The sequence below is a fragment of the Dreissena polymorpha genome, chromosome 2 (genome assembly GCF_020536995.1).
Source record: "Dreissena polymorpha isolate Duluth1 chromosome 2, UMN_Dpol_1.0, whole genome shotgun sequence".
Classification (NCBI taxonomy): Eukaryota; Metazoa; Mollusca; class Bivalvia; order Myida; family Dreissenidae; genus Dreissena; species Dreissena polymorpha.
Genome location: NC_068356.1, coordinates 111502519 through 111512647, shown reverse-complemented (window position 1 = coordinate 111512647; position 10129 = coordinate 111502519). Strand labels below are relative to the sequence as shown.

At 35.4% G+C, this 10129-nt stretch overlaps 1 protein-coding gene and 1 long non-coding RNA gene across 2 annotated transcripts; both read right to left on the bottom strand.

Moving 5' to 3' along the window:
• Nucleotides 1-1673: 1673 nt before the first annotated feature.
• On the bottom strand, nt 1674-3754 carry LOC127870411 (uncharacterized). The gene is made up of 3 exons (XR_008044803.1): nt 3466-3754; nt 2884-2984; nt 1674-2376 (listed from the first exon to the last, which is right to left on the bottom strand). It is a non-coding gene; the product is annotated as an uncharacterized LOC127870411 (long non-coding RNA).
• Nucleotides 3755-6305: 2551 nt separating this feature from the next.
• LOC127870409 (spore germination protein 270-11-like) lies at nt 6306-8315 on the bottom strand. The gene is made up of 3 exons (XM_052413014.1): nt 8155-8315; nt 7474-7622; nt 6306-7164 (listed from the first exon to the last, which is right to left on the bottom strand). Exons 1-3 carry the CDS (start codon nt 8195-8197, stop codon nt 7087-7089), a joined length of 270 nt encoding a protein of 89 aa, XP_052268974.1. The 5' UTR covers nt 8198-8315; the 3' UTR covers nt 6306-7086.
• Between the last annotated feature and the right edge of the window lie 1814 nt (nt 8316-10129).

Sequence of the window (10129 nt, the reverse complement as noted above, 5' to 3'; positions counted from 1 at the left end):
GCTACCTGGTTTGGTACGAGCAATACTTTGAGTATTTTTTGTATTCGACATCTCTCATCCAGGGATTACTTGGGCTACAAGCATCTGTATTTCCAGTGTGTAATAAATGCTGAGAACATTCGATTGTCCTCCGCGTTTTTTTTTAAATACATATTTTATAATCTTCTGAAAAGTTTTCTTCCATCAAATTGCACATTTGTGAGACAGAGCATTAAGCTTTGTTAAGAAAATAACTGAACTGGAATGTCAACGCGTGTGCTTTTGATGGGCATTGATTGGTCCCTGTACTGCGTGCAACCAGTGTTGTCAAGTGGTGTCTAATGGAAGGGTCTTATCTCTAACAAAACACGCTTAAATACGGGCATTTAAATACGAAATAAAAAGGAACTAAGACAATAAGTATGCAGTAGCCAGTGCTATACATATGGATTACTTAAGCCATTCCAAAAGATAACATTTATTCGGATAAAGATAAGCGAAGTTAAATACCTTGGCTAAATTTTATCCAAAACTTATCCAAGACATGCAGCTGTTCGGATATCAATCGCTAACCAAAAAAGATATCCTAAAGTTGTAGATAACCAAACGGTATCCGCTGGATAAGAGTTATCCAGATTTATACAATTGGTTAAGGTGGTAAACAAGTGGTGAAACGAACTAATACACACAAGAAGTTGTGTATTGTCGGCCTAGGTGACATGACATGTTTACTTTTCACGCTACCGTTATTTGTTTTTTTTCCACTCATTTTTTTGCGAATAGATATTACAGGGAGAGTTTTATAGTACACGATAGTAATCGTTTCACATGACCTGACAATGTTTTTGAAAATATCAGGGGAGCTTATTGGTTTACATACTTAAGAATATGGGTAATTCGCAATTATGTCCCTTTGTAAACTTCTATTCAAGGTTATATTACACTAATTCCGATTCCCATAGGGTCCCATTATAAAACTGACAACTTTCACAGCATTTTTCTTGCCTTTCCGACGTATCAATTTTTCCGAACCTGGTATCATTTTAAAGATGGATCTGTCATCTTCCAATAATTGTAATAAAAAACATACCGTCTCGCAACTTCTAAGAAAGTAAATCGCTGTCGAATGAACCCACCGTAGAAAAACGTGTTTCGGAATCCTAATTTCGACAAAAGCCCCACACAATAGAAAACACACCCTCAAAAGTTCATCTTTTAAGTTAGCTTCCAATCCAAGGCATCAAAGTACTCCAGACACATACAGGATATTACAAATAACCACAAAAGTCAAGTCTCACATTGTTAAATGGCTTATATTCAAGAAGAGAAAAGGAACTCTTTAGAAATAGGCACTACTTTCGAATGGACCACGGAGGGATACACAATGATTTAGTGTAATGTAACCTTTAAGGGAACTCAACTTTGTCCTATCTTTTTCTAACTTTCTCCACATGAGATTTCAACTATTTCCACAATGAATATGCAATTTCAGTGCATTCGGATGGGGGTAAAGGCCTTAAAATGGCAATTTAAAGCGGTGACTAAATTGGCCGCAGTCAAGTCGGAATGCATGATTTTTAGTCTAAGTGACGACAGCTGATTTTGCGTCTCCAATTATTGTTACGCGTAACTTTCATGGCAAAAACCGGTATCATTGCATGCAAAATTCACCAATATATCAGCAAAAGGCCCAAATAAATGTATTGATTGTGAATCAGTGTACTTTTCTTGATGAAATAGGAGACTTTTTTTTAATTTTAAGCACTTTTTTCAATAAAAAACTCACTGACAGCATATAAAATCATGTTTTTTAAGAAAATTATTATTAAAAGCTTCACTTACAATCTAAACATACACATTGCAATTACAAAAATTAATGCTATTATGATGAGAGGCATAATTTTCAGCTTTCAAGCTGATACAAGCCGGCTACCCAAAATTAACACTTAAAAAGGCGCAAATCGCTCCTTCAACAGCTTACGACACAAAGTGACACTTAATGCGCATCCAGATAGTCTCTTTCATATAAATAAGTCCTGTTAGCGACATTTTATTAAGTATTCTCTTTAAAATCCAGTGTTGAAAGCGTAAGTTTTGCAAAAATGTCCACAGTCACCATGCAAAAGAGCATGTTTGCTAAGGAATTCCTACGCGAGTGGCCACACTAATGTCGTGGCAGGAAAGTCATTTGGGTGTGATTCCTCTGTAGTTCAGTGAACATTCATTCCACTACCTGGGGATGACTATCAGGATCAATTTTCCCAGCTTGGTGTAGTGTTGACCTTTCAGGATGTTGATGGATCGTCCAGAAGCGCTGCACCACTGCGGCCTCTGTTCAGGACACAGAGTCGGATTGAGGTGTACACAAACCCGCAGTCAGGCAAGGATCATCCAGACCTTTAATAAAATAAAATGTTTAGGCCCCTGAAACTGGCAATTATGTTCAACACTGAGATAAGGATACACATAGAGGAGACATCATGCCATGGCTTTCTCATTATTGACACGGCAAACTCGAGCAGCCGGGGACTTGGCTCTAAACAAAAACAGGTATGCTCCATCAATGTGAGCAAGATGGCATGTCAGAGTTAAAAAGGGCAAACAAACATACAAAAGAGATATGTAGGAAATTAGAAATTAAATGCCAGAAGTAATTTTAAGTATTGTTTTTCTGTCTGCAAGGGTTGCTGTGGAAAATAGTGCTTAACGCATAGTTTGGCCTGTAGGGGTTCTGCTAGCAAGAACAAATCGAAGTCATATCTGCCCGCGAACTGTAAGCTTGAGATAACCATATCTGATGAAGTACTGCTTTGAGAATGCATTCTTATTGTACTTGAACCAGATCGCATTGACAGCACAAGGCTTCAGACCCCCCAAAAGTGTGAGGCTTTCAATAGTGCTTACCTGATACCAGACCGCATTGCCCGAGACAGTGACTTTCTCCCGGAACTGCACAGGCTGCATCCGCAGCACAATCCTTAAGCTCAATCATGGTCTGGCTGACTCTGAAATAGTGAAATCTGAATTTACAGATGCTCATTTGTCTAAAGGTTATGAGTTTATTGCCTATCTTATTAAAAGCAAACACAATGACATGCTTAAAAAGACATGTGCATTTCTGAAAAGACATACAGCTGCCCGATACTTGACTAGGAAAAGGCGCTATGGTCTTCACTCTGAAATTCATTACTCTAAGGGCTTAACAGAACAAAAGCCAGATCTTACAGCTAATTGGCCCCAACTACAGCTAAATATGCTTTATAGGTTGAAAATAAAGTTATTTGTCTGAAGAACTAGTGCTATTAACTCATCAGCTATGTTGCTCCACTGGCCGCAATTCTGTAAACATAGTGTATATATGGAAATACCTAGTCTACCACCTGCACCGCACCACTACGTCCACTGTAAAAATACACAGCTAAGTTAGTACTTTAACGAACAAACTGAAATTCATGTGTTAATTAAACAATCAGTATGATGACTCACATTGAAATCATGTCCAGTGCACCAGTCAGAGCAAGACAGCTAGCGGATTGTTGACCATCTACGGCTCAAGGACAAACGGTCAGGCCTACAAACAAAGAGAAAAATGGCATAAATGGGTTGCATGCATGTAATTTTGCATATTTTTCATCTTGCTCTCCACCTGAAACTTCAATCTATGGACATAATAATATTTACATTTAAGATTTGTTGGAAATGTTACCCTTTCTTGTCCATACCAGGTCCCTCACCCATACGGAACCGTCTAAAACCACCTAAAACATCCATTTGGACCAAAATATTGACACCTATCATCTATTTTAGCACCCAAATCATCAAAACATTCATTAAAATTCATGTTCTACTTGTCTCGCTTGCAGACGAATCCATGTGACCTTGACATTGCAGTAAATGTGCTTTTTAAAGGTTATATTACACTAATTCCGATTCCCATAGGGTCCCATTATAAAACTGACAACTTTCACAGCATTTTTCTTGCCTTTCCGACGTATCAATTTTTCCGAACCTGGTATCATTTTAAAGATGGATCTGTCATCTTCCAATAACTGCAATCAAAAACATACCGTTTCGCAACTTCTAAGAAAGTAAATCGATGTCGAATGAACCCACCGTAGAAAAACGTGTTTCGGAATCCTAATTTCGACAAAAGCCCCACACAATAGAAAACACACCCTCAAAAGTTCATCTTTTAAGTTAGCTTCCAATCCAAGGCATCAAAGTACTCCAGACACATACAGGATATTACAAATAACCACAAAAGTCATGTCTCACATTGTTAAATGGCTTATATTCAAGAAGAGAAAAGGAACTCTTTAGAAATAGGCACTACTTTCGAATGGACCACGGAGGGATACACAATGATTTAGTGTAATGTAATCTCAATGACACGTTTAAACTCCTCATCTATTGGATATAATTTGCCTATATTTGGTATGAACGCCGTTTAATTAATATAAGTATCATAAGCATTATAAACATTCATCATTATACCCGTCTCTTTATATATGATCGAAAAAGGCAGTATATCGTGTTAAAGTAAAATAATTTAATAGTGTACCACAAAGAAAAGAAGGCATTTTATATTTTGTGAAAAATATGAGTGCGACTTATTTAGAGCGTTGTCCAGATGAAATATTACAAATACACAGTTCATATTTTATATAACGAAATATAAACAAGAACATAGCTTATTTATGTAGTAAATCAACGCTATTTTGTGTTTCTTTAAAAATGATCTTGTAAAGTAAGAAACAAGATATTGTGGATTCAATTTCAGACAGGCATAAGTTGCAGTCGATCACCATGTTAAATCTGACTGATATGTCGTATTCTGCGTTTTATGTGATGGATGCTACATAAGCTGTTAAACATAAGAAGTCACAATCTCCTCTGCTATGATGTTGATTCAAACATGAGATTAAGGAGTGTATAGGTGTTTAAGGAGCATATTGACGGCTCATACAGTACTATATTTTCCAAAATATTATCACAAGTATCTTTTAACTACTACTACTACTACTACTACTACGACTACTACTACTACTACTACGACTACTACTACTACTACTACTACTACTACTACTACTACTACTACTACTACTACTACTACTACTACTACTACTACTACTACTACTACTACTACTACTACTACTACTACTACTACTACTACTAGTACTACTACTACTACTACTACTACAACTACTACAACTACTACTACTACTACTACTACTACTACTACTACTACTACTACTACTACTACTACTACTACTACTACTACAAACAAAAACTACTACTACTACTACTACTACTACTACTACTACTACTACTACTACTACTACTACTACTACTACTACTACTACTACTACTACTACTACTACTACTACAACAAAAACTACTACTACTACTACTACTACTACTACTACTACTACTACTACTACTACTACTACTACTTCTACTACTACTGCTTGTCATGTAAAATATCGAATATAATATATACTTTTTATAAACCACTGGTAGCAAGATGAATTGCAGATAATTAGTCAGTAACCACATTTTAACTAACTCTTTTGACCTGTTAATTCTTTTCAGCTCTATTTAACAGTGAGAAATGCCCATAATATCACTTTAACAAATTAAGAAATAAGTACCACTTTTCTTTTTTCCTACTGTCATTTATTAAACATTTGAAGATTTGATGCGTAAGATTCAATAACTAGGCGTCGCAACTCTCATTCGCAATGAAGATTTTTGCGAATAAGTAATAGTTTACTGATGAACGAAGCATAAGTGCTTAGAAAACGTGTGCGCTTAATAGAACTGAAAGGAATGCATATATATCAGAAATAATTTGCGATGTATCGTATTGGGGTAGTTAATAGCCATACACTCTGGCAACTTTTATGATCTTATTTCAAATGTATGTAGCTGAAATTGGAGCTATATAGTGCCCTCGTGCTGTGGTTTTAATCGTTTTCGTTTTGTTTAAAGAGTAGTTTAACGCTGATTTATTTTAGGTATCTCTACAGAAAGATAAAAAGAGTATTATGTTAAAATAAAAGACCGACCATCGTGCGTAAAACTATTGATCTGTGGAATCCACAACATTCGTGCGTTGATATCACTTAGTAATATATAAATACTCCGAAAGTCATATTTATACCAACTGGTACACACTATAATAAATGATTTTTGTTCAAATTACTAAAATTTTCTAACTTCGTACGGTTAACGATTTAAACAATTTATATCTTTAAACAAGTCCGTCATTCCACGTTAGAAATTTCGAAGCAAGTTTTTTGCAATAAAAAATGAACACATCATCCTTTCCGTTATATATTTATTAAATTACTGACATAAAATAATGCGTACGCATTTTACAAACACAAAATAATAAAGTTAAGCAAAGCGTTACGTAGATCTAAATTGTTTCTGTTCAGTGATTTGATCACTTCATCGATTCCAATTTTAGAGTCCACGCATGCGCACACGTACTGGTCTATTTTAAGACGGCCATTGTGAAATTTCAAGAAATGTCCAGACAAAACGAATGCCTCTTCATATAAAGTATGACCTTTATATAAGGTGACTCACAGGAAATAAATGTACGTTCAACTTGAATAGATTTATCACAAGTACATGGCCTAGTATCACAAACATACTTAAGTCGATATTTTGACTCAACTTTGAATTTTTGCTCATTTTTTAGATGAGTGTTAACCTTGGTAAGTGATTTACAAATATACATCGGCAGTCATAAACAATACTTTTTCAAATATGCTCGAAAACAATACATTATTTAATGAAATTACACGTTTTTTTTTCAAGAAAAGAAGATTTGATAAAAAACTTCCTTAAACTTGTTTAAAGCTGTGTTATTTAGCTTCGTGTGGTTAACAAAAACAACGTTAATTGCATAAAAGTCAATATAAATCATAAAACAAGTCTGAATTAATTAATGTAAATAAATTAATCTGTAATTTATATCTTTATAAATAAAAACATTATTCGTAACTGGATTTAAGATAAGAGCATGCAATGTTGAGATCACAGACAACGCTTTGTGACGGATGGGGCGACGATTCCGGCGATTGTGTGAATGGTTCTTTAACACATCCGAACAACCAGAAGAGACAGGGACACTGTGATAAGTGATGCGAGAGTCATCGATGAAGAGTTAGGAGTCTGAAACAAATATAAATGATAACTTTGACCACTGAAAAGAGGAGGCAGCAGTAGTAGTTGGGTAAACAGTTAAACTTTCGCAAAGCTAATAATGTAACTAATACAGAGTAACAACTTAGTAAACATGATAGACGTACTCTTAAGTTTTAGTACACAAACTAGCATACCAGGAAAAAGTTGTATTTGCTACTAAAAAACAACGTTTATTTTTTTAAGCTACCTGTTTAGATAGATTTCACAAGTCGGTTTGAAAAGCAAACTATTGCATATAAATTTTCGTTAATCTTAAAACTGTCAAAATAAACGCACCGTGCCATTATTGCCAGCGGTAGTTCCGGCCGCTCCGGTAGTTGTGGCGGCAGTTCCGCCGGAAGTCGTCGCTGCATTGGTAGTTGTGACCGGCGGAGCCGTAGTTGTGGGTTCGGTAGCCACGGTGGTAGTAGACGCGCTACATAACGCTGAAAGATAATTGGGCATTTTATAGGAAGAGTACGGACAACGAAAGAATGAATGGTGGTGAGTGGAGTTCTGACGTAAAATTGAAATAATCATAGAATAATATGAGGCATGAACATTACGTAGAATAATGTCATTGAAAAACGTGTAAACTGGACGCAATTATACAATTATAGAAAATCATCTATGCTATAGGATGGCTAATTACGTAGATGACGGATCAGTTTCGCTGATAGATGGATATGTATTATGTAAGAAAACTACTTAGCTAGAGGTTAGTATATGAAGATTTTAACATAACAAATAGAGAATATAGTGAGCAAATGAACACAATACTGTTGAATCATGTTTTTCTTTATTGCAACATAAAGCGTATGTAAATTAAATGTTCTTTCATTTTTTGAAATCCTATTTATTAAAATCGTATCAATACACGTAATAACTACTCAAATGTTGAAAATAAAGAAATCAAAGTCAATTTATAAATAGTTAAATAAATACAAAATAGTTAATTAGTCATGATAAAAAGTTTACCAATTAATGCGAATATTAGTCCCGCTAGAAGTAAAGTGTTCATGATTAGCGTTTATCCTCGCAGCCCCAATGATGTATATTCAACTGAGTGTTGGAAACATGGAGTGGCACCCATGTACCTCCGCGTCTCCGTCAGTTACCAAGGGTGGAGTCGCAGCCACGTGACTTGTTGATGTTGAGTAAAGAGAAAAGAGGCCCGGCCATTAGGCATCTTTTCAAGCACAAAACCGCTTTTATAATTATATTTCTCTTTATCGTTTTTCGTCGTTGTCATTATCATCATAATCGTCCTCGTCAGATATGTCAACGATATCATCAACATCATCATCATCATCATCATCATCATCATCATCATCATCATCATCATCATCATCATCATCATCATCATCATCATCATCATCATCATCATCATCATCATCATCATCATCATCATCATCATCACCAACACCACCACCACCATCACCATCATCATCATCATCATCATCATCATCATCATCATCATCATCATCATCATCATCATCATCATCATCATCATCATATTCTTCTTATTAACCATCATCATCATCATCAGCATCATCATCATCATCATCATCATCATCATCATCATCATCATCATCATCATCATCATCATCATCATCATCATCATCATCATCATCATCATCATCATCATCATCACCACCAACACCATCATCATCATCATCATCATCATCATCATCATCATCATAATCATAATCATCATAATCATCATCATCATCATCATCATCATCATCATCATCATCATCATCACCACCACCACCAACACCATCATCATCATATTCTTCTTCTTATTCTTCATCATCATCATCATAACCACCTACACCTCCACCATCATCATCATCATCATCATCATCATCATTATCATCATCATCATCATCATCATCATCATCATCATCATCATCATCATCATCATCATCATCATCATCATCCTAATATACATCATCATCATCGTATGCAGCAAAAACGCATCCGAAGCTGAAACGGAAAAAGCGACAGAATGAAAAAACAGCATCAGCGTCATTTGCATTATCACCATCAGCAGCAATGTCATCACTTGTATCATGATCATCATCATGTTCATCATTCCTACCGGCATTATCATCATAATTGTCGGATTCAACGTTGCTATCATTAACACCATCGCCAAAGTTGTCTTCGACATAATAAAAATCATCGGCAGCAGCAACAATAATATTGGCACCAGTAATTATATTATCTTAATCCCTTTTAGCAGAATTATCATCATCGTTATCATCGTCGCCCTCGTTGTCGTCAGTATATTCATCATCGTCTTCTTATTATTGCTGTTCAATTGCAGCAAACTCACCACCCTGACCTTCATCGTCATGACAATTACCATGGAATTCAACGTTGTAAGCGATGACAACTTAATAAATGCGATGCCATCGCTGTCGTCATGGTCACGATAAAAACATTTGCTTAAATGCTAAATGGTGAAATGTAAAAATATCTCAGTCAGATAATTCCCTTTATTCCATAAATCAACATTTTGAATGATGGCAAACTTTATCCGTTGCGATGGCATCTTTGAGGTCATGATCGTCATTTGAACATTTAATTGAATGCGTATGGAGGAAATATTAATAACATATTAAACAGAGTATTCCCAAAATGCACAATCAGTGAGCTACTACTTTATACTTTATACTTTATTCCTTTTACCACTCAGTTAAAATGTACTAGAAGTTTTGTGTGTAACAAAAAAACGGGTCTAAACATAGTGTTTCCTGTTACTGACATAAAATTAAGAGCTAACACAACGTAAATAAAGAAAAACACCTTTATCTGTAACAACCTTAATTAACTGAAATGCCACCACATTCTAGTAATGTTTTCTTAATTTCGTCATGGTAAGCCTTTCCAAAGAATTTTTAAGACGGGCCTCTTGTAAAAAAGGAAGAGCCGCGTCATAAGTCTG